The 24,430-nt window shown below is 36.0% G+C and overlaps 1 protein-coding gene and 1 long non-coding RNA gene across 4 annotated transcripts in view; one reads left to right on the top strand and one right to left on the bottom strand.

The window, feature by feature from the left end:
- Positions 1 to 2,048: 2,048 nt before the first annotated feature.
- DAZL (deleted in azoospermia like) lies at positions 2,049 to 21,205 on the bottom strand. Of its 2 annotated transcripts, XM_072792879.1 has the most exons (11): positions 20,714 to 21,205; positions 13,990 to 14,136; positions 13,631 to 13,722; positions 13,007 to 13,058; positions 12,523 to 12,586; positions 12,293 to 12,432; positions 10,630 to 10,701; positions 9,672 to 9,722; positions 8,571 to 8,684; positions 7,128 to 7,226; positions 2,049 to 4,004 (listed from the first exon to the last, which is right to left on the bottom strand). In XM_072792879.1, exons 1-11 carry the CDS (start codon positions 21,188 to 21,190, stop codon positions 3,951 to 3,953), a joined length of 1,362 nt encoding a protein of 453 aa, XP_072648980.1. In that variant the 5' UTR covers positions 21,191 to 21,205; the 3' UTR covers positions 2,049 to 3,950. The 2 variants fall into 2 exon arrangements, with proteins under 2 accessions (XP_072648980.1, XP_072648981.1); XM_072792880.1 differs by lacking the exons at positions 8,571 to 8,684; positions 9,672 to 9,722.
- Positions 20,079 to 24,430, top strand: part of LOC140614076 (uncharacterized) — a 90,980-nt gene continuing 86,628 nt past the window's right edge. Inside the window, exon 1 of one of the 2 annotated variants that reach the window (XR_012014966.1) lies at positions 20,079 to 20,297. This is a non-coding gene — a long non-coding RNA (uncharacterized lncRNA). The remainder of the gene's footprint in view (positions 20,298 to 24,430) is intronic. The other variant, XR_012014965.1, reaches the window with a different exon arrangement.

Consider the following 24,430-nt stretch of genomic DNA (forward strand, 5'->3'; position numbering starts at 1 on the left):
TGTTTATAGTTTGAACTTCTTATGTTTATTGTTTTCTACTACCAAATGTACTATCTACAGATGGAAAACTCAGAGTCTTTGATGATGGGTGGTGAGGAATTGCTCAGAAAGATTCAGTTACACACAGAGAGACGTATTACACGTAATGTCGGGAAGAGCTAGATTATACAGTTATCAAATATGTACAGGAGCAATCCTCATCTAGAAGAAGTGTTTCAGGGATACCAAATGATCATACTCAACAGCTGGGCCTATTTGCAAGATTTGGTCAATGGAAAACATTGCCGCTTTTCTCCCCCTTATGGTTCCCCACCCTCTCTATTGTCATCTTTGCGAAAGCAGAGTGGCACACTGCCTTATCACTGCTACTCCTTATTACCCTCAAACGACAGTAATGAAAACAGGCAAGACGATTAAGCAATGTGGCAGCCCATTTTTATGCATTTACCTTTAAAGACAACCAAGAGAATTTTAGAGAAGTGGATAGAGGGCTTTAGAACTACAAGGAACTGCTGTATTTATTTTTGAAAGCAAACAAATTCCTTGCAGTTCAAGTACGCTAATCAATATTAAATAGTTATTTTAAACAATACAAAAGTTACATGTTCTTAGGAGGAAAAAGCACACAATATACTTCTTACCAGGTGACCAATCTTTTTGGTATCTTTACCAAATCTTTATTGTCATAACTTGCAACTTTTTACCAAAAAATAAATAAATAAAAAGTGCTGTATGAAATCTTTTTCAATCCCAAAGACTTGGTTCTGTATTGAGAATTTTGAGGAAATCCTCAACTTGCAAATATGCTTAAAATATCAAGCAGGTTTTTAAAAATATTTTTAGAAATTTATTCATGAGACAGAGAGAGGCAGAGACATAGCCAGAGGGAGAAGCAGGCTCCTCGCAGGGAGCCCAATGCAGGACTCCATTTCCAGACCCGGGAATCACACTCTGAGCCAAAGGCAGACACTCAACTGCTGAACCACCCAGGCATCCCTCAAGCAGGTTTAAAACAACTGTTTAAAGATATATGTGGTCTAGTTTTAGGGTCTAAAAATTTTATACAGTTATTTAGCTTGGTCAGGGCTGATCAAATATTCTGGAAAATGTTCAGTATACGTGTATGTGTATACACATGTACATTTCAGGAATACTAATCTTTAGCAGATTATTATACTTTATTTTTTAAAGATTTTATTTATTCATGAGAGACACAAAGAGAGAGAGAGGCAGAGACACAGGCAGAGGAAGAAGCAAGCTCCATGCAAGGAGCCCAATGCGGGACTCGATCCAGGGACCCCAGGATCACACCCTGAGCCGAAGGCAGACACCCAACCACTGAGCCACCCAAGTGTCCCAGATTGTTATAAACATCAAAACTTAATCTTTGGTGATTCAGAAGGCATTCTGTTTTATCTTAGAGAAACAACATCAATATCCACTTTCTAATCATGCGACAGTTATGAAAGATCACATTAGAGTGTCCAAAGGGCAGAATTTCTTCTCTTTGGCCTCAGCTTATACAACTGGGTATACCGGAGCTTGAACTGGAAGAGGTAGTGAGTAATGATCTTTTGGATACACCGTCATATGAAATAAATACAATATGAAAAATTTAAGCTCTATCACTGACAACTGCAATACTCCCAAATGAGGGTCACAGAGATGAGGTCCAAAGTATGCAGTATACAAAATATTTAGAGTCCAAAATGAGAGGGACCTTGGCCATGAAACTAGTCACATATGACTCAACAGCATTCCCAGTAGGCACTGCTCTGTTAATGCATGGCACTGGAACCCACTGTTAACATTTCCAACTCAACCTAAAAGGGATTATTTTCTCAGGAAAACCTAGGTCTTAATTTCATGAGAAAGCAATAAAGTGCAATGTACCAATATCTGCTCTCAAAAACGAACTCCACCAGATTAATATACACAAAAATATTTACACTTTTGAATTTCAAGGATCTAAACCTTGTCACATGACTACCTACCAAATTCCCCACCATCTCTTTAGATAATGACAAGAATAAATAGGTTGAAAATGTTTTTGGGAAAAAAAAATTCTTTATTTCTATTTATTCATTTATGCAAAGACAGTATCAACAATAGGTAATAATAACATTCTTATAAGTTTAAAATTAATTTTCCATTTTGAAAGGTTCAGGACTTTTGTCTCTTATTTGTTTTAAATACTTCAAGTCCAACAAAAAAGCAGAAAAATAAAGTTTATTCTCTTACTTTTCTGAAGGTCATACTAGGATAATTAGAATTGGCTCTTTCAAATTTAGGTACCATTTAGAGTAGCTTGGAAATTTAATCACAGAATGATACACGTAAGAATGTTATAGCACACCCAATAAAAAGTGTGAAGAATTTTTAAAGGACAAATTTCAGGGCATTTTCAAATTCTGAGGCATGAGAAAGTCTTCTTGGGGATCCTTAAGCTAAAAGATTCTTCTCTTCAGATTCAGAGTGAAAATTATTGGGGATTATAAAACAACTATGGGGACTGATGATATGGCCCATGGTAGTTGCCTTATTTTAGGGCTAAATGGAGTCTCCATGTTTTAGTGAAGGGACCAATGAAAAGAAAGGCTAAGAAGCCACTTTAAACTCATTTCAATGGCAGGTCAAATGATGCTGATACAAGTGTTTCCCTTAGAAGGTTTTATCCCATTGTCACCTTTCCAAGGCTTAGCCCTCAAACTGTTCATGTTGCTACTTCTCTTCTCTGTATCACCTGTTCTAGGAGCAAATCTCTAGAAGAATGGTGCCACCAACTGAAAAAATCAAGACTGGAGGGACAGCAAAGAGGCTCTAGTTATCTGTCACAATTTAACAAGGAGACTATCTAATCTAGAAATGATTGTTAACTGTGCTCTAGTTATGCTCTTCAGATACACACAACTTTAGTGGTTTTGAAACACAACTACTTTGACTCTTCTAAACATATTTTACTTTAAAACAGGAAATAGGCTAACAAGCAAAAATAAAATATATTTGCTCTTTAACAAATAACTAATATTTTAATGTTTTTATAAAAACAATTCCTTTCAGGTACTCTGATTAACCTTTAAGCAACATAAAAAAAGTTTCAGCATTCTTTAATACCAGTATTTTGCACAATTTAAGATACAGCCATTGAGTTTAGCATTTCAAGGGAAAAGAAAAGATAAAAGGAGAATGGTAACTCACTGAGAAGCTTATGTACTTAGTAAAGTTTAGTTTGTTTTGGATTCTTTAAAAAAATTAGGCCCAGAATTTTAGTTATCCTAATTATCATCCCAATCAAATAGGATATCTATGTTTGGATTCTAGATAAAAAGACAAGTATTTTGAACTAATAAACATAAGACCCACTGATTGGACTGTTTGTTTAGAATCTTTTACTGGGTTTAGACAAGAAAGACTTCAATAAGGCTAACTATATATTGAGTTCCACTGATTAAAAATACAGTTTTACAAACTCTGCTTTTGTGGTAAATTTCGAGACAAATCATAAATGTAAAGAATACTGTAAATAGCGTACTGTTCACAGGTACTTGTCAGAGAAGTGAAATGCTTGAATTCAAAATATCAAAATTCTGACCTTTCAAAATAGGTTTTCTAAAATAATTTCCTGAAAATCAGCAATTGCTTTTAAACTCTTAAAATGTCAATTTCAATAAAAAAAAATCCTTACAGATAAATGTTATTCTTTTCAGTCTCAATTATTTTTTACTTTCAACTATATATTGAATACAGAACCAGTTTCTAAATAAACATCTAATGAAGAACAGTTTCAATGTAAAGTAAAACTAGGCAATCTAATACAACTTCTATAAGAAAGTCTGAGTGTGATTGGTCAAAATTCAGAATTAAATTTCTGTAATAGTGAAAACTTTCAGTCTCTTCTTAATATTCAAAACGAGCAACTTCCCATGAGACTAGAAAGTTAGCAAAGTGGATCACACAGATTTAAGCACTGCCCGACTTCTTCTAAAGTGATGCACTCTTTTATCCTAGAAAAAACAGAAACAGTCCTTTTTACTTCACTGAAAATTCTGATTATCACTATGATAGTTGCAAAATACTTAAAGCATTTATTTTGGGTTTTTAAAACTATAAATAAAAGTGATCCTTTCTGAGAAGTCTTTCCTGAACTTTTAAGATAACAAATGTATCAATGACTAGTTTTATTCAACAATTTAATTTAAAAAGAAATCTCAGTAAACTCAGAAACAGAGGACTTGGAGTCAGTATCATTTTATGAAGATTCTTAATTAATGATCTGGCAGTGATGCCCCAGAGACAGCTGGTGGAAAACATAATTTTTAAAAGTACTGTTTTTACTAACAAGTGCATCTGGTAGAAATCATAGCTTGAATACAGCATGTCACTTCAAACTGAAATGCTATGTTTTTAGGTTAAAAAATAAAAGCTTGGGCATATTTAAAGGCATATCCTTAACTTGTGATGAAGATCTATCATTCTTTAGGAAATGAGGATATAAATAAAAAATACATGTAAAATTTTCCTTTCACTTTATGTTGCCTGCAAATGTGTGCAGATATTATGAAGTAAGGCCTTAAAAAACAAATGGAGTGGAGTGAACCAATAACATCGATGGTATTTTCTTTTCTCTAAGAGCTTAACTGGGCCCTTTTCCTAGAGACTTAAAATTCAGTTGTCATATAAAGAATAGTGGCTTTTGGAAATTATGCAATCTGTCAATAGGATAATATCCTATTTCGGTTAAAGCTCAGAAAAGTGGTCACAAACTCAAGTATCTTCACAAGTCAGGTAGGATGTAAAAAATTGTAAGGACAACAGAGAAACAGTGTATGCCCTCCTCAATGCATTCAAATTTGATTAAAATAACAGTAACATTTAGCTAATCAAAATAGGTGTATATACCAGACAACCTCAAACTACCAACTTGTGACTCCTAGCCCAGAGGGACGGAAAACTGAAGGTTCAAAGTGTAGCTTTTGCCTAGTATCAGGTGAAAACTCAAGTTTAAAGACTACTTTCTGCTTTGCAAACAAATCATTTAAGTACTATTTAACCTTCAGTACTTTGGGCAAGGTAGGCTGTCATACAATCCTAGTTCTTTCCTTTTAAATTATACTGTCTGTATATAATGAGACAATAAAAGAACAAATGTCAACGTTAAAGAAATATGTTTTACTTTCTGTTGAACTTAATCCTGCTATGGCTCTACTCTTCTGTATTATAGGAATTCCTTAGTATACCCTTTTAAAAGGACTGTAAGTTTCATCCTATGTCCATCCAATGATAGAAAAAAGCTATTCTCCTTTCCCTGTTTTAAGACACAAAGCCATGGTTAAAAAACTCCCCTTTGAATATAAAATGGTATAGTCATTTTGGAAAAATTCTAGCCATTTCTCAAAAGGTTCAACATAGTTATTATTACTCATTAATTCCATTCCCAGGTATATACCCAAGAGAAATAAAACCGTTAAGTCCACAGAATAACTTATTCATGAACTTTCACAGCATTACTCATCAGAGTCAGAAAGTGGAAACAACCCAAATTGTCTATCAAGTGATGAATAAACAAAGGGTGGTATGTCCATAAATAAAAATAAAGTATTTACACACACTGTAACATAGGTGAATCTTAAAAACATTATGCTAAGTGAAAGAGGCCAGTCAAAAAAGTCCACATATTGTATTATTCTATTTATATGATATGTCCAGAATAGGAAAATCTTTCTAAAAGAAGCAGTTAGTGGTTCTCTAGAGGTAGAGGAGTTGGGAAGAAATAAAAAGTGACCACTTAATGGCTGAAGGGCTGATGAAAATATTCCAAAATTGTGGTCATGACTGCACAACTCTGAATAACTATAAAAATGGAATTGTTTTGTTTTAAATAGGTTTATTGCATGGTTCGTGGATTATGTTCGTGTTTTAAATAGGTTTATTGCATGGTTTGTGGTTCATCTTAATAAACTTATTATAAAACAAATTTCCCTTTACTAATAACCACAATATTCTTGTCCCCATTAGAGTGACAGTTAGTTCCTTTCCATAATCACAGACTCAGAATTAAAGAGATCTAAAGAACCTTTAGTCCTATGTCTCATTTTAGACTTGTAAAAACTAGAGCCTTTGTAAGACTTAAGTAATTTGTCCAATGTGACAGAACCAGGATCAGAAACCAGAACTTTCTTAAATTCAAACACCCACATCTCACCAATTCTGAATCAACTTTCATTTTCTACTCAGTTCTTTTCACTGCTTCACTTTACATCTTTTCCCCCTACATTGTTCAAGTATGTCATCTGGATGATTGATTTCTTTTCTTCTCTTTAATATCCATGCACAGGCGTCACCCATTTTACTGCATATCATAGATAAGGCATTTTTTACAAATTAAAGGTTTGTAGCTTTGCATTGAAAGTCTACTGGCACCATTTTTCCAGCAATTGCTCCGTGTTACATTTTGGTAATTCTCTTAATATTTTGTACTTTATTATTAGTTATTCTATTTGCTATGGTAATCTGTGGTCAGTGATTCTGAGAAAGCTCAGATGACAATTTTTAGCAATAAAATATATTTTTTTGTTTTTTTGTTTTTTTAATAAAATATATTTTAATTAAAGGTAGGCGTACTGTATTTTTTATATAGAATGCTATTATTGCATACTTCATAGACTACAGTACAATGTAAACATAACTTTTATATGTACTGGGAAAAAATTTCATTTGACTTACTTTATTGCATATTCACCCTATTGCAGTTGTATGAAACTGAACCTGTGGTATCCAAGGTATGTTCTCTGCCTTGTGAACCTAAAATTTCCTCTTTTTCCATTTGTCAAGCCAATATTCTCTTCCAACTCTCTTCTTTTACACAAACCTTTTCAATTATAAGCTTCTGCTAAAGGTTTCTTCCCTAAGGACAAGCTGTATCAAGGTTTGAGCAGCATAAAATACATGGCCAGGTAAAACTCACTCACAAAGGTTTTTTGACTTACAGTCAAATGCCAAAATGTTCAATTAATGCTCAATTAAATGTTCTATATAATCTCAAAATGTATGTGTATACCACAGAAAAAAAATATGCTTCATAGCTGACAAATATGCCTTTTATTCTGTATACTATTTTTTTTTCATACCTTAAAGTAGTCATCTTGAGTAACAAGAGAGTTTCTCAGTCTGTTCTCTGGATTAAATAGACAAGATACCACAGTCTGTATGCTTCTGTCCACAGATTTCTGAAAAAAAGGGAAGTTTTCTCAGTAATCTAAAGATTATAGCTTTTACTCACTGTAACAAGCTTTTTATTTTTTATAACAAGTTTTTTTTTTTTAAAGATTTTATTTATTTATTCATGAGAGACAGAGAGAGAGAGAGACAGAGAGACAGAGACAGAGACACAGGCAGAGGGAGAAGCAGGCTCCATGCAGGGAGCCCAACATGGGACTCGATCCCCCGTCTCCAGGATCACACCCTGGGCTGAAGTTGGCGTTAAATCGCTGAGCCACCCAGGCTGCCCTGTAACAAGCTTTTTAAAGAAAATAGAATACATGTACTTTTCCCTAAAGAATCCTTAATGTAATCCATAAGGTACTATGAGTGTAATTCACAATACATTACATTTTCATGTAATTACATGTCACTTAATATGTACCTTTCATGAAATTTTTAAAATATTTCAGAATCCTAAGTATTGATTATAAAGCTCAATTTAGTAAAAACCCTCAGATATTTGCTTAAGGCTCTTTAATTTTTCCTATTAGATAAGCAACAATGAACTTCAACATTCCAAGAAAAAATATCCAGGAACTGGTCATTGTAACTATTCTAATCATCACTCAGATCAAGGAATCTTTTTTACTCTATAGTTCAGCAGTTCTCATTTTTTTCCACTGAGAAACACATGGACAAAGTTCACACAATCCAATGGGAAACCTTCAAGGTTGTTATGCACATTCCCACCACATCACCTACTTCCACATTCCCACTCATTCAAGGAAAACAGGAGCACTGAAGAGAGCACTGTCAGGAATTCGTTCTAATATTAAAAAAGAAGCAACTCCACCTATTTCAGTATTTCAATTATCAATCCAGACTCCACCACTCTTGAGAAATGCTATCATATATAATGAATGTTATGGAGAGAATGCCACAAACAATTGGATACTATTACTTAGCTAAGTAAATGTTTAAATTGGTTAAAAAAAAAAAAAGGTAAATATAATTCATACTAATCTCTCTTTTGAAGAGAGAATTCTTGAAGAAACCCACCTGTCTACTGCATTCCAAGTTATGCTTGGTTATTAAAGTTATTAAAGTATGGTTTAAAAAACAATGCAAATATAAGAGAAAAGGACGACTGAATCAGAAACTATATATAAACAGTGAAAGCTTGGGGGTGCCTGAAATTTCATCGATTTTTACAAAAACTGCCAAATTATTAGTCAGTTACTTAAGCTCTGTAAATTTTGGCTTCCATATTTAAATTTGAAAAAAGAAGCTTGTGTCTCAAATTGTTAATACTTGTTAATACTTAAAAAATAACTGTGAGAATATAAAGATAAACAAAATTAGATGTTTGCCTTTTGTGGGCCATTTCCTGAGGACGGAGTAGCTTCATGAACTGAACATTCACTTTGCAGAACTTCAGATCCTGGATCAACTTCATTACAGTGGTAATTAACAGCGGTATAAGCCTACATTATGATAGAAGTATAATCAAACAGATGTACATTAGATACATTTCTAAACAACATATTCTTCAAAATAAGTGAGCTTATACTGAGGATTTAAAGGTGGGTTGTGTTGAAGTTCAATTTACATTGTTTCAGAAACTAAACTGAATAGGTGAAATTCACTAAGGCAGTCTTTTATTTTGAAAAGTCTTCTAAACTTCAACAAAATCTGATTAGAAGGGCTCTAAGAAAAAGAAACTCCAACATGTAGTAATAGAATGAGAATTTCCCAGTGCCTAAGGATTTTAACTCATATCATTCAAAGGTCCAATGCTGATAAAAAGTAGCAAAGGCTTAAGTGTTTTATAGAGATAACAGCCTCTTGTTTTATTTCTCATGTAATATATACCAGTATTAACAAAACATTCGCTTGTCTTCAACAGATTTTTTTTATGGGTAGAAAAATAGAGACAGATTGAATACTAATTCCAAATTCACTGAATTAGAATTAGCATAGGTATTAATACTACCTTTCTTGGATTATATATAATTTAGCACCTGTTGTATGCAGAGCAGCCATTGGCTTAAGCATATAAGAACAACCTGAGAAACAAAAAGCACAGTATCTTGCATGGAAGAATATACTTGGGTTGACAAGAAATTAATAAAACATAACACATAATGTGAAAGGGAAATTAAAAAATATTTCTAGGCATACATGTGATGGCAAAAGGCCATGAAACATTTTAACAGTTAAAAATAAGAAAACATTTTAAAATAAGAAAAAGGAAGGGGTGTCTCAGTCCATTAAGTGTCCAACTCTTGATTTTGGCTCGGGTCATGATCTTGGGATTGTGAGATTAAGCCCCACATCTGGCTCCGCACTGGGCATGGAGCCTCCTTAAGTTTCTTTCTCCCTCTGCCTCTCCCCTTCATTTGCTCTCTCCCCCTCTCTAAAAAAATAAAAGATAAATAAAAGGAAGTATATGTTTGGCTAATTCACCTTACCGGGGGTATAACATAACTCCTTTGTTCCCCAGCAGGCCACTGTGGTGGCATCTTAAAACAAACAAAAAAAAAGGAGAGAGAGAGAGGAAGTAACAATTAGTTAACCATTCCTACATGTTTTCAGAAATGTGAAAGATTTGTCAAGTTGAATCCTTGAACTTACAGTAGAAGAAACAATGAAAGAAAGAAGTACTTTAGGTTTCTAATACCTGAAGGTTTGTTACTTTCACATACAAACTCTAACTTTCTTCTGAATTTTCCATGTTGGCTTAAATAGTTCTCTGAATTTATCACCAAAGATAATGGTTATGGGTCATAGATACAGTCATATCTATGGTAGAAACTGAGAGAACTGCACCTTCTAGTATTCAGCTGGAATAAACACTACCAAATATAATTGGAATTCAGTGCTCTAAGAACTGAGAAATCATTTTATTTTGATCTAGCCTACTAGAAAAACTTTGAAAAGTCAATCTGGACATTTCAGCTATTTGACAGCAAAAATGGAAGAATGTATGTTGAAATATAGAAGAGGACACCAAATCCTAGAAGACAGTACAAGAGAAAACTTTGTGCTAAGTATATTCCTTTCAAAAGATCATTCCCATGGGATGCCTGGGTGGCTCAACGGATGAGCCTTCAGCTCAGGGCCTGATCCCCGAGTCCCAGGATCGAGTCCCACATCGGGCTTCCTGCACTGAGCCTGCTTCTCCCTCTGCCTAGGTCTCTACCTCTCTTGGTCTCTCTCATGAATAAATAAATAAATATAATCTTAAAAAAATTCCCTTTTTTCCTAAATAAAGGTTTTTTTTTTCTAATTAAAGGTTCTAATTCCTAACTAATTCTAACTTTATTTTGCACATACTCAACTAGTTTAAATGACAATAAAATAAATTTATATAAATAAAGGACTCAGATAGTATTCCAAAGTAAATCATTTTGTTCCCTATTAAGTTACCTGATAATTATAAACAGGCAGCTGATATCCAGTGATGACCTGAACAGGTGAACTTGGATAAGGAGGATATGCCTGAGAAAAAAGTTTATAGAAAGAATGCATTAACAAGGAAAATTCTTGAAAACTATACAGAAGTATTATTCCCAATACAACCAAAGTATGAAAATAAAGAACTCTTATTTTTCTATATACAAATTCAGAATTCTATTGGAGTGATTGGCTTCATACAGAAAAATTCTCTTTCAAATGTCAGTCTTTTGGGTGAGGAAAAGGAAGAGAGAAAATAAGGGAAGTGACTGACTTTGCCCATCTGTATTTATCTTACTTGTATATTTATCCCCAGTAGGAAGCTTATTTCTTACACTGGTGATAAAGCTCCATTAGGATAGATTTCCATGTTAAACTCTTATTAACACATCTGCTTTTTGTTAAAATATTTTTAAGCAGTTTTGTATTCCTTTGGGATAATGTGTAGTCAATGTACAGTCCTCCTACACACTTTATGGCTCTTTCTGTATTTCATTTCTACAAGGTAAGGGTTGTACATAACCCTGAAATTGTAAAAAGAAAAAAAAAAGAATCAATATTCATCTTTCAATAAATACTTACTGACTGAAATCATCTATTAATACCACATACGAATAGACCCAAGTAAGTAATACCTCACAGTAAATGTTAGGAACAAATAGAGATTTTCTTCTAACCATGTTTAGAGCAAGAAAAATAATAAAAGATATATCCTACATTTCAGGTAGATGGAAAAAATGTAAACAAATGAGAGACACTACAGAACGACTTCACTATTTCTCTTTTCCTGCAAATGTCTTTTAAATTGAAGTAAAATGAAAAAGAAAATCAATGTTATTTATCAATAGGAGATTTTAAGTATTCCAAATCCCACTTCAAACATTAAAGAAACCAGGACTAATCAAATTATATGCCAGAAACTCACAGAATGTACAAATACAGTTCAATCATCAGAAACCTATCCATTCTAGGGATCCCTGGGTGGCGCAGCAGTTTGGCGCCTGCCTTTTGGCCCAGGGCGCGATCCTGGAGACCCGGGATCAAATCCCACATCGGGCTCCCGGTGCATGGAGCCTGTTTCTCCCTCTGCCTGTGTCTCTGCCTCTCTCTCTCTCTGTGACTATCATAAATAAATAAAAATTTAAAAAAATTTAAAAAAAGAAACCTATCCATTCTAGAACAAGAATACATCCAGAAGTCAGGAATCTGTGTGAGAAGGTATCTGAAAATCACAGCAAGTAAGTAGTAACTAGAATTGCCAAACTGAGAGAAGAATAAACCAGGCAAATACATGAAAAAAAAAGCCATCTTCAGATATTTTATGAGTTATCAATGGAGGGGAAAATGGAGGATTATGTTCTTTGTGGCCACAGAGGTCAGTTCTAAGATAAAGGTTTACAAACTATATATAAGCAGATTTTAGTCTGATGTAAGAAAAAACACTAAGAACAACAAATTTCTAACAAAAGTAATAAATTTCCTTGACCATCACTCAAAGTATTGAAAAAGAGACAGTATTATCACTATTACAGAAATTCTACAATTTATGTCACAGAGAGTAAAAAGTGAGACTGGCTCATTTTTAAGGTGTCCATATCAATAAAGTCTCCATTACTAATTAAAAAAAAATTCTTACCTGAACATACTGAGTTATAGGATTCATCATGGTTGGAGGCTGCATGTAAGTTTCTGTGTTTGGATTACTCCAGACACTCTGAAACTGTGGTGGAGGAGGAGGATTAAAAACCAAAGGACGAGGCTGCACATGATAAGCACCTTTTTTAAAGAATAAAACAAAAACAATGCCCACTTTTAGTTTTTGAAAAGCTACACATGTCAACAAAAACCATTCTTCTCTTTACTCACATAAATTTTGTTTCCTGATTGCAGGTCCCAGTTTCAGCTTTTTACCATGGAAATTTATCTGTGACTGAAAATAAAGCAATAAAATAAAATTAAATTCACTTTCAAAGTCTTCACTTCCAAGACTTTGGTAAACATTCCAATCTTCTAAAACTTCTACCATCAGAGAGGATCAATAATAAGCACATACTAAATCAAAATTTATCAGCACGAAGCTACCTTAACCTCACCACTCACGTACTGAAAGGAGTCTTGGAATTTGATCAAAAACCTTTACACTGTCTGAAACCTTTCCTGTCTCTAGGTCATGAAGCCAGATGTCCAATTAGAAATAAACACGTCTGACAAGTTACAAGATTACTCTAGGTTTGGATTTCAAACAAGAAGTTTATTTCTATATTTTATACAAGGCTATATATATTCAGGACTCAAACAACACTAAACATTGCATCCTTAAACTGAGAGACTTTGCCATAAGATTACTTACTTCTACTATCTTCTGCACATCCACATCATTATAAAATGAAACAAATCCATAGCTAGAAAGACAGATAATGTATAAAAATCACCACTGTAACAGTATAAAACTTTTCTAGTATTCCATGAAATAATTGACAGAAGTGATAATGATAAAGAATGAAGAATATACTGAGGTAAAGATTTGTTAGATGTACACGATCGATCCTCTATAAATTTTACTGCTTTTTATTTTCTTCCCCAATCTATGTCAGAATGTGTGAGGATTAAAATAGTGTGGGACATCATTTGTTAATAGAAAATTCATATCTATGAACCTGAATTTATTACCTAAGATGGTTAAAATTTAAGATGCTGTGTAATACATGAAGAAAACAACTTTGATAAAACTGATTAATCCACTTAAGTAAAATAAACGAAAATGGGAAATGTTTATATACAAACACTATGAAAATGACTAAATAGAAGAGCTGATAGCCAACTGTTATCCTATATACGAAAGAAAGGAACAAAGCAACAAATTTATACAAATATAAGAAAACAAATTTTGAATTCTTTTTTTATGTTACTCTATAAAGATACTAGAGCTCAGATGTTTTTAATACTTCATTCATACCAAACATGTTTTACTCACCCTTTGGACACACCAGTTCGATCCGTGATTATCTTCACTTCTTTTACTGAACCATATCTAGCAAAGAAACTTCTAATTTCGGTTTCATCCATCTACAGGGAAGAATTTGACTTCAAGCGTAAAAATTCAGCATTCAAAATTTTCAATTACACTCTAAAGATTTGAAGATGAGGAAATATCTCCCCTAAGTATCCCCAAACCACCTGTAGATCTTTGTCAAAGATACTTGTGGTCTCTATAGGTTGAAAACCAATTCCAAATCTACATGAAGCACCAAAAAAACCTTATGTTTACAACAGAGCCCAAATCCCATAATTTACTAAATATTTTTTTAAATAAATGAAATAGAAATACAATACCCTAACATCAATTCCGCCAACAAAAACGGTGTTTGGCATGATTTTGCCTTCTGGTAAAACATAGCCTTGGCTGGTTGTAGCTGATGAGGACTGAGTGCTGGCCTCTCTGGAGATGGTTGAGTTTGGAGTCTCGGGATTTGCAGCAGACTGTAATTTGGAAAGTAGTTATCATCACTAGATACTCATGTAAAAACCACACATGATGTAAAATATAAACTTTGTATTTAAAGTACAAAATTACTTTAATAGTAAATTGGCCAGCAGTACAGATTAGTTCAGGTTTAGGATTAAAAATAATCAGACCAGGGATATCTGGGTGGTTCAGTCAGTTAAGGTCATAACCACAGGGGTCATGAGCTTGAGCCCCATGTCAGCTCTATGCTGGTTGTGGAGTCTGCTTAAGATTTTTCTCTCCCTCTGCCCCTTCTCACCCCCCCACCCACAAATAAAATAATTAGAATAGATCAGCACGAAATTTTAACAAAAGGTTACAGTACCTTCTTAAACCCAGTGTTGCTCATCATCATATCTTAAAGTAGAATACTGACTTTATACTGAGTTTGTGAACCGGAAAGTTCAGATTTGTAAAAATTGTTATTAAAGTCATCCTGTTATATTCCAGTAAGCAAATTTTCACTTCACTGAATACCTTATTAAAAATCATAGGAAATCTTTGAAAAAGATAAATGAACTTTAAAAAAATTTGCATCAAAAACACACATCAAAGCTTTAAACCAATTTGCTTTGCCTCCTCTTTCTAGTCACCAAAATTAACATGGATTTTATAATTAAATACTCCATGTGTTAGTATGCATTTACTTTGGAAATGGTCATGAAAACATTATTTGCTCACATACCATAGGTCCTGCTAAAAAAGGCTTATAATCCTTTCCTCTAGGATGTTCAAAGTATCTTTTGAAATAACATTTTCCTTCTTCAGTAATACCAGATCAATCCAACTGATAATTCTAATTTTCACAGTGGGCTGATAGAAATAAATGGTACTATCTTTATTTTCAGATAAAGAGACTCACATGTGAAACTCATTATTTTTCTGGATTCTGGTTCAGAACTCTATCTTAAGTCCTTCCATTCTAAGATTAATGTAAACTTTTCTGAAGCAAAATTTACTGGTAACATATATATGTTGGAAAAGTAGTATAGCATAGTGAAACAAAAATTTATTTAGTCAGATCTAGGTTCATGTCCCTCACTAGATTATAAGCCACTTACTTGGCAGCTGTTTATATCTGGGAATATTGCTTTGAGAAAAAAGTTAGATAACATCTGTGAATTCATTTTGTAAAGTATAATGTGGAATGCAAATATAAGTTAGTGTCCTGTTATTTGAATTTATTTTCAATAGATTAAAAAGTTTCTTCCCTGGTTCTACTGTTTGCTTATTTATTTTGTAGCTATTTTATTATTAACAACTAATTTCATTTGGAACTTCAAGGAACTAGTTTATGGCACATCCACTTATTTGGAATTCATTTATGAAGGGTTTATTGGTTCTAAGAGGGAAATATGAACCGTTGCAAGAGAGAGAAACCCATTACATTTCCTCTTATACAGAAAAACAAAGACGAAAGAAACCAATTGATACCTACTTTTTAAAAAGCGAGCACGGTAATTTTTATAGAAATTAGTAACAATACTAAGGTAGATAGAATTCTTATTTTGTTAGATGCTAGAAGTTACTGGTTAATTTAAAATTCTACAAACTGTTATACTAATTCGAGATGAAATCAAAACTGTCAATCACCAAATGTGTTTTGTTTTTTCTCTTATTAATTTGTGTACATACAACTGACCCTTGAAAACAAGGATCTGAACTGCCCAGGTCCTCTTATTAACAGATATATTTTTAAAACTACAATACAGTACTGTAAATGCATTTTTCCCTTCTTTAGGATTTTCTTAATCACATTTTTTCCCTGTAGTTTACTTTATTATAAGAATACAGTATATAATCCATATAACATACAAATTGTGTTTATCAATGGTTTTATGTTACCAGTAAGGTTTCTGGTCAACAGTGAGCTACTAGCAGTTAACTTTTGGGGGAAGTCAAAAGTTATATGCCAACTTTTGAATGTCTGTGGAGGGAGGGTGAGTCACTGTCCCTAATCCCTGCATTGTTTAAGAGTAACCGTACTTCCTGATTCTTTTCTGTAACTATAGCATAGTAATATTTCATGACAACAAAGTAGTATAAAAATATCTTTCTGAAGATTTATCTTTTTTTCTTAGTTTTCTAATTTTAGTGTTTCTACATGAATCTATTATTACATAAGCCAGGCATCTTGAACTATTGAAACTTGACTAGATTTCTCTTCACTATAAAACTTACCAATCCTTTCTAGTTAGCTCTTTCAAAAGTTCAAAACAAATAGAACAAAACAGTGGTTCTGAAATTCTTATAGACTTTTTTTCTCTTTCTCAATTTCCCCTTCATTTGTGGATGAACTTTGGAAAGCTTTCTTTTTGACAAGCTATTTAGTATTATCTGTCTGTGAACAATGGAAGAATATACTTTAATTCAGAAGTGTAACATCAGGCCAGAAAACTGTGCCAGAAAAAAAAAATAAAAGAAAACTGTGCCAGATTATAAGACGTTATTATAATGTATTATTTCTCAACCCAGGGAGATTTTGTGGTCCAGGAACATTTCTGGTTGTCACACCTAAGGGGTACTCCTTGTATCTGGGTAGAGGCCAAGGATATGGTAAAAATCCTTTAATGCAAAAGCAGCTTCCCACAACAAGAAATTACGTGTCCCAAAATATCAACAGAGTCACAGTTGAGAAACCTGTAATAGTATCCAGAATCAAAAAGCGAAGTTCTAATTCTCATATTCTATTTACAGAAATAAAATGGATACTTGAGACTAAGCAATAATTGAGGGAGGGTAAAGGCCATTATATATTATAGGAAGTTTGTTTTGGTTTGGGATTTTGATATTTACTGCTTGGTTAATTGAGATATTAAATACAATATTCATCAAATCATTTTACGAGTGTCTTAATATCTTAAGGCACTATCCTGTCTTAGTCCTCAACCAGCAGGTGGCACTCAAAGCTAACAAAGTAAGCAAAGTACTCCATTTTAACAAGACTGATCAGGAATTAAGCTTCTAGTGTATACTTACATGCAGTTATAATTTATATATACAACATCTGTAACCAAAAAACAACCTTTAATACTTTTAAACTATTGCTAAAAATACTCCATAAATAAATGCATAGACTAAAGTAAAAAAGTTGATGTTCAAGTATTAATCTTAACCATCTATACAGAAAGTTTCACGTAAATTAAATATAAGAAGTAATTATTTTTTGTATATACCTTCAAAATGAGTTGGTGGGTTCTGAGATGAGTAATGCTAAGATCTTAAGTAGGGGAGAACATGGAGGCCATTATATACACAATCTTATCACTACTATTTACAGTAATGTATTCCCTGTTATACTTTAATAATAACAAAAATAAACAAAAAGCTGGAAAAAATATCACTAAAGTTCTTGGGACGTCAGCTCTTTAACATCACTTCATTCAACTATTGTATCTACATGCAAGTAATCTAAGATCTAGAACTGACTACAAAAAAGTCTATAATTTGTAGGCATCAGAGTTCTATCCACAGAAGTAGCTAATAAAAAGGCTGGGACACCTGGGTTGAGCATCTGCCTCTGGCTTAGGGCATGATCCTGGGGCTCCAGGATCAAGTCTCGTATTGGGCTCCTTGCAGGGATCCTGCTTCTCCCTCTGCCTGTGTCTCTGCCTCTCTCTGTTTATCTCTCATGAATAAATAAAACCTTAAAAAAAAAAAAAAGACAAAGATGCTAAAGTGAACTAGGAAATGAAAATCAGAATAAAACCTCATAAGTAAATCCAAGAGTGGACTCTTAGGGGGAAAAAATCCACACAATAAACAATGCTAAGCAAGAAAAAGGACAAGAAAGCAAAAATCTACGTTTGTCTTTTTAAAAAGGTGTATGACCACATATTATAGGAGAATGTGATGTATAAAAAGTCTCTAGAAATAAATACGGAAATCTCGATGAAATGGCCAGCTTTCTAGAAAAAAAGTCAATTTTTAAAAATCTTAGGAAAGGAAAGAATATTTGATTTTTAGCTCAGTTTCACTAGGAGTTTTTTCAAACTGTAAAGTAACTGGTGCAGGTGTAGGGGGTGTGTATGGAGGACACCAACACAGAATCAAGGGCAGACAGAAGAAAGAGCATAGGAGAAAGAAAATTCAGGGGTGCTTGGCTAGCTCAGTGGCAGACATTCTTAATCTCCGGGTTGTGAGTTTGAGACCTAGGCTAGGTGTAGAGATCACTAAAATAAAATACAATAAAATAAAAAATTAAATTAAATTAAAAAAAATTAAATAAAATAAAAAATAAAATACAAGAATTCAGACACCATAATTGAAAAATATTCCATTTTACAAAACCAACACCTAAATAATAAAACCTAATCAAAAGCTAATGGTTCACCTCTGTCCCTAACACAGAGATGTAAAATTCCAGCAGGATTTTAAAAACATATAATTAACAGTTTATACTGAAAACTCAAGGATGGTTCATTCTTAGTAAATCTATAACTGTAATTCACCTTAATGAAAAAGCATTTTAAAAAATACAGCATTCACTTAATTTTAAAAATACAGCAATGTATTTTTTAAATACAATTCACTTAAGCAGCATTCACTTAAACCTAAGTAAAATGGAAGAATCTTCTTTGTTGAAGTAATCTTAAGCTAACATCAGGCTTAAAATGAAACAGCCATTTCCACTGAAATTAGGGAATAAAGGCAATTCTTTTTTACCACTATAAATGAGGAATTAATAGTTTTTATAAATCCTTTAAAAAGATAAACATCTAAATAGAAAGGTGCATTAAAAATCTATTAAAAATTTTTTTGAAAGCTAACAACTTCAACTTCATTAAAGATAAAAAAAAAAAAAAAAAAGCACATCAAAACGTATTTTCCAGCTATTAGATTGGCAACTTTAAAAATTATCGAAAGAATGTGGAGAAGAGGTCACTCTACATACAGTGGGAAAACATACTGGTAACCTGGTTCCATTAAGACTAACTTGGAAAGATATACTACAATTTAAAATTGTTATAAAATGGGCATAACTCTCCACACCCACCCAGTTTAGCTGTTTCCATTGCTGGCAATTAATTTCAGTGATTAATGAATTAGCATGTCAAAACATTTGGACAAATATACTTAATACAGTATTGTTTTATGCAGAAAAGGTACTCATTATAAGAGAATTTGATAAAATAAGTAATGACAGAGTCTTAACACTATGTATTTGAAGTCATATAACTTAATTTATATTTGAAATAAGGTTCACCATATTTATTAGGTGAAAGACACAGGGAATATAATAAAATACTATTATGTGGCATGGCACAAGTTTTATAAAATAAAGTTCACCTCTCTACATGCAAAAACACTTGTTGAACAGTGGTTAAAGGTGCTGGGACGGACCAGGTTTCTTAAAATGAAACTGAGTTAAAATAAAATAAAAATGAGTTAATACGCTGTTATAATCAGGGGGGGAAAAAAGCTATTCGCATTTCCCCCTCTTTTCCTCTAAAAATGGAGAGAAAAAAATATTAGGATTTTTCATAGTAACTCGGTGATTAATCAGTAACAAGGATAATGACAACGCAAATAAGTATTAGAGAATATTACGCATAATTATATTTTTAGTATTTATATGTAGTAATATAAACTAAATTTCCTCCCTTTAGTTCTGAAATTGAAGAATCCTAATGATACTACAAATCCACAGTGTTTAAAAACATCTGTGACGAAAGGTTGGGTCAGAAAGTGGTCAGAGCTGAATCCCGCGGTCAACCAACTCTGCATTTACCCAAACTCACAGAAACGTACACCTCGGAGAGGAAATACTACGGTCTGCGCGTCTTGTTTAAATCCCTCGTTCGTCTAGAGGGGAAGGTGCTCCCCCACCCAGGACGAGGCAGCAGCGCGGGCGGCTCGGAGCGCGAGCGCGCGGCCACCACGGCGTCGGGCGGCCTGGCCCGTCCGCCCGAGGCCGCCGCCCGAGGGAGCCCCCGACGCCACGTCAGGCGCGAGCGGCCGCCGCCGAAGCGCTCCAGTCCCGGCCCGACGCCCGACGCCCGCCGCCCCACGTCCGAGGGCCGGGAAGGAACCACCAGCGGAGGCAACTCGCCCTCCAAGGCAGCCGCCGAGTTCCGCAGAGCCCGCGCCGGCCCGACGCCATGACGCGGGACACGCGCTGCCTCCTCTCCACAGGGTGAGCGCGGGAAGGGAAGGGAGGCCTGGGGGTGGGGGCGGGGGTGGGGGCGGGGCGGGCGCGCGGTTCTCCCCCGAGTCCCGGCGGCCCCCCGCGGGCTGCCCCGCCACCCAGTCGGTGGCGGCGGGAGGCAGGCGGGGCGGTGTGAAGGCCGCGGCCCTGCACGTGGCCGCCGGCGGAGGGGCAGCAGGTCCTGAGGGCCGCGCCCCCCACCCGCGGGCATCCCGCCCCTCCTCCCCCGCTCCTGGCCGCCTCGCCCTTCTCTCAGGCCTCGTCTGCCGTGCACCCCGGAACAGGGAAGCGGGGTGGCCCCACTTTCAGCCCCCGACCCCTGCGCCGCGCCACAAAAGCCGCGTCTCCGCCCCCCGGGGAGACGGGCCCCCGCCTGGGCCCCTCAGGCCTCCTCCTCAACTCACCATGATGGCGGCAGCTAGCAGTTCCCGCCGATGGGGCTCGAGGGGGAGTGGAGGCCGCGCTTCCGGCACCACCCGTGGGGCTGCTGCTGGCTGTGCTCGTGCCGCTGCCCGGCTTCGGCTGGGCCCAGCGAGAGACGTCCGAGGACTGAGGGGAGGCAAAGGCGAGCGGCGAGGCGGAGGAGCCCTGCAGCGGAGCGGCGAGGCTGAGGGGTGCCGGCGAACTGAGGCGTGGCCCGCGGGGCTCCGGGAGGTGGCTCCTGCGCAGGGTACCGGGGCTCGTGGTAGACGCCTCAGCCAATGGGTGGCAGCCCCCCGCCCCCTGCGGGGGGGTTGGGGGGACGCCCGCTCCCCGAGCGGGGGGGGGGGATGCAGGGGGTGCGCGCGGGCCGGCGCTCCGCAGCCCGGGAGGTATGGCCCTGGGGTGGACAGACTGACAAGGCCACACTCACACTCACACACACACCCCGACGTAGGCATCACCCCGAAATGCCTTTGGGGCGCCCTTGAAATGAGTATGCATCCTTAAATATATGTTAAAGTTAAACGAAGAACTTAATGTGTCTAGGCTCTAGCTTCAAAATGGCGCCCCGAACACATAGGATTAGCCCGATCACGATTATCCCCTCCCATCGCCTCCAAGATCAATTAAATGCCTGCGGAAATAGAAAATAGAACCAAGTCTGTAGGCAACGGGGAAGGAGACCCCCCAAAATCCACACACTTGGGAGACTTTCTGTCAAGTTTGAGGTAGATGGGGTTGGATTGGAAGAAACCTCGGATGGGGCCGACCAAATTAGTGTTCAGGGCATTCACTGGTTCAAGAAACATGTCGGTGGTAATTGACAGACAACAGCCAGGTACGGTAGATACAGGATTCAAGAAAATAGGCAAACATTTCTTCCCTCAGGGAGTTCAGATTGTGAGGGCGAGCGTTTATTTTCTAGGCCTTAGCGGAGGAAACGAGGCCTGCTTAGAGAATTCTAGAACATTCTCAAGGTCTAAGAAACAAGGCCTAGAGCAAGGGTGAGCTGTAGGGCAGTTGGTGGAGCAAATCACACAACTTTGGGAACCCCTCCAGCGTTCTTTCCTCACGGAGGGTAACCGGCTATGACTTTAATCCTCAAACTTCACTTTTGTATTGATGAAAAGCATTTAAATGTTACTTTTTGAGCTGGAACAGTGGTGGACTTCCTTAATCTGAAAGCTTTATCACTACCAACACCTAGTATTACTGGATAAAATACTAACCTTATTTTTAATATTCAGCTAAACCCCTAAGAAATGAAGGGAAATCGCAAGATGCCAGAAATTAAACTGAAAACCAGAGTATTCCTAAAGTGATTCTTCTCTAGCCCTAGATATGAGGGGCTGGGGTGTAAGATGACCAATCAACTAGTTTGCCCTGGACTTTCCTGGTTTTAGCACGGAAAAAAAACCCCAATCCCCAGAGAACCAGGTCCCCGGCAAACCAGGATAGGTGGTCATCCCAAGTGTGGGCAAGAGGTTGTTAGTCTGTAACTTGAGACAAGGAAGTATACAGGCAGGAAATAAGGGTTTGAAGTGTCTCCAGGTGGGAGTTGGAACTGAGTATATTACAGAAAACCATTGTCCCTGAAAGACATCCTCAGGAAAAGGGTAGATTAGGGGAAATACAAAACACCCAGTAGATGAGGAAGCTTGTTTCATTTCTGAATGAAAAGAAAAAAACTTAACTCCAGTGAAATTTTGAAACCCTATTGCCTGCATCTCATAACAGTTTAGAGTTTAATTTTTAACACGTACATGTTGTTAAAATCTCAAGTCTCAAAACCTAGAAATTGATTCCCCAATCCCTTCCTCCTCCCCCAAAAGATCTCAGATAAAGGATCTGGATTGCCTTGCAGAAACAAACATAAAACCAACCTGGAGGGATGTTTTCATAAAAGGCTCAACAGGATGCTCCTAAGAACGGACTCTGCAAGATACACTCACAACGAAAAAGATTAAAAAACTGTTTACTTATTCAGAGCAATACACTCTATATTTTAAGGCTATTTTACTATTTTAACATGTAAACTTAAAGTCTAAAACTAGTAAATGTGTTTACTCACCTCAAATAATTTAAAGCTTTTAGGATTTTTGTTTTTTGGTTCTTTTTGATTTTTTTTAGATTGTACTTATTTATTTGAGAGAGACAGAATGAGAACAAGCAGTACAAGCCAGGGCGGGAGTGGGGGGCAGGAAGGGACAGAGAGAGAGGGAGAAGCAGACTCCTGGCTGAGCAGAGAGACCAAGAGGGGGCTTAATCCCAGGAACCTGAGATCATGACCTCAACCAAAGGCAGACACTTAACAGACTGGGCCACCCAGGCGCCCCTCTTGGGATGTTTTAAACTCTAACCCTCCAAATTTATAAAATATTGTTATTATTCATTACTTAATTTTATCCTCTTTCCGTTCCATAAATTAGACATATTTTTTAGACCAACAACATTTGTAAAAATATTTTGCTTACCATTTCTTTACATATTTCAAATAGTCTTTCTGGATTATTTTCGTTGTGCCTAAAGGAAATTTACAGAGTTTACTTTAATGGGAGTGTGATGTGGCAAGTGCCCAGATTTCCTACCCCCCCCCCACATGCTTTTATTTTGCTCTTGATCATTGAAGATAATTCTACTGCATATATAATTCTAAGTTTACAGTTGTCTTTTTTTCCTCAGAATATTGAACATATTCTATTATCTTCTAGTTTCTGTTGCTACTGAGAAATCTGTTAATACAGTCCTGGTTAAGATCTATTTTGTTTTGGTGTTCTAAAAAGTTCACAATGATGTCACTAGGGCAGTTTGAAAAATTTCTTCTGTTTAGGAGTTTTTTGGCTTTGTGGATTTGTGGATTGGCTTTCCACAATCCTAAAAAATTTCACCCATTGTCAAAGATTAAATGGTTAAAGGATTTAACCTATTTTCAATTCTTATAGTTATTTTTGTCTTAAATTATGACTTTTTCAAATGTTAGTGGTATTTCCTTGAAGCTTTATGAAATCTTCACTTAATAGGAGAAGAAATGTTATTATTTAAGATCTGTAGCCATTATTGAAATCAATAGCCATTATTGAAATCAGTAGCCATTTCAATGTATTAAGACTGGTAGCATAATTCATAAATTCAGAAATAAATCTATATTGCTTCCTTATCCTCCAGAGATTGGAAGAGAAGGGAAAGAAAGAAAGGCTGCTATTAACTCCCCTGCCAGTTCTTTTGTATTCCTAAAGCCTGGGATTTTTTTTTTTTTTAAGATTTTATTTATTTGTTCATAGAAGACACAGAGAAAGGCAGAGACATAGGCAGAGGAAGAAGCAGGCTCCATGCAGGGATCCCAATGTGGGACTCGATCCCAGAACTCTAGGATCACACCCTGAGCCGAAGGCAGACACTCAACCGCTGAGCCACCCAGGTGTCCCTAAAGCCTGGGATTTTTAATAGAAGGCTTATAATTAGGATAAGCACTTTCAAACTTCATTCATTTACAAACCATTTTCAAGATTTTTGTATCTGCTTCGAATCTTTATATTATTTACCTAATTTTACAAAAATGACTCCTTGTCCTAAGCAGTAGTATTTATGAAATAACATTTACTGTGTTACTTTTTTCAGCAATTCACATTAAAATATAGGCATATAAGTATTAAAACTTAAAAACACTGTCCACAGATCACTTCACATCACACTCTTCC

This window comes from Canis lupus, chromosome 22 (genome assembly GCF_048164855.1).
Source record: "Canis lupus baileyi chromosome 22, mCanLup2.hap1, whole genome shotgun sequence".
NCBI classification, from domain to species: Eukaryota; Metazoa; Chordata; class Mammalia; order Carnivora; family Canidae; genus Canis; species Canis lupus.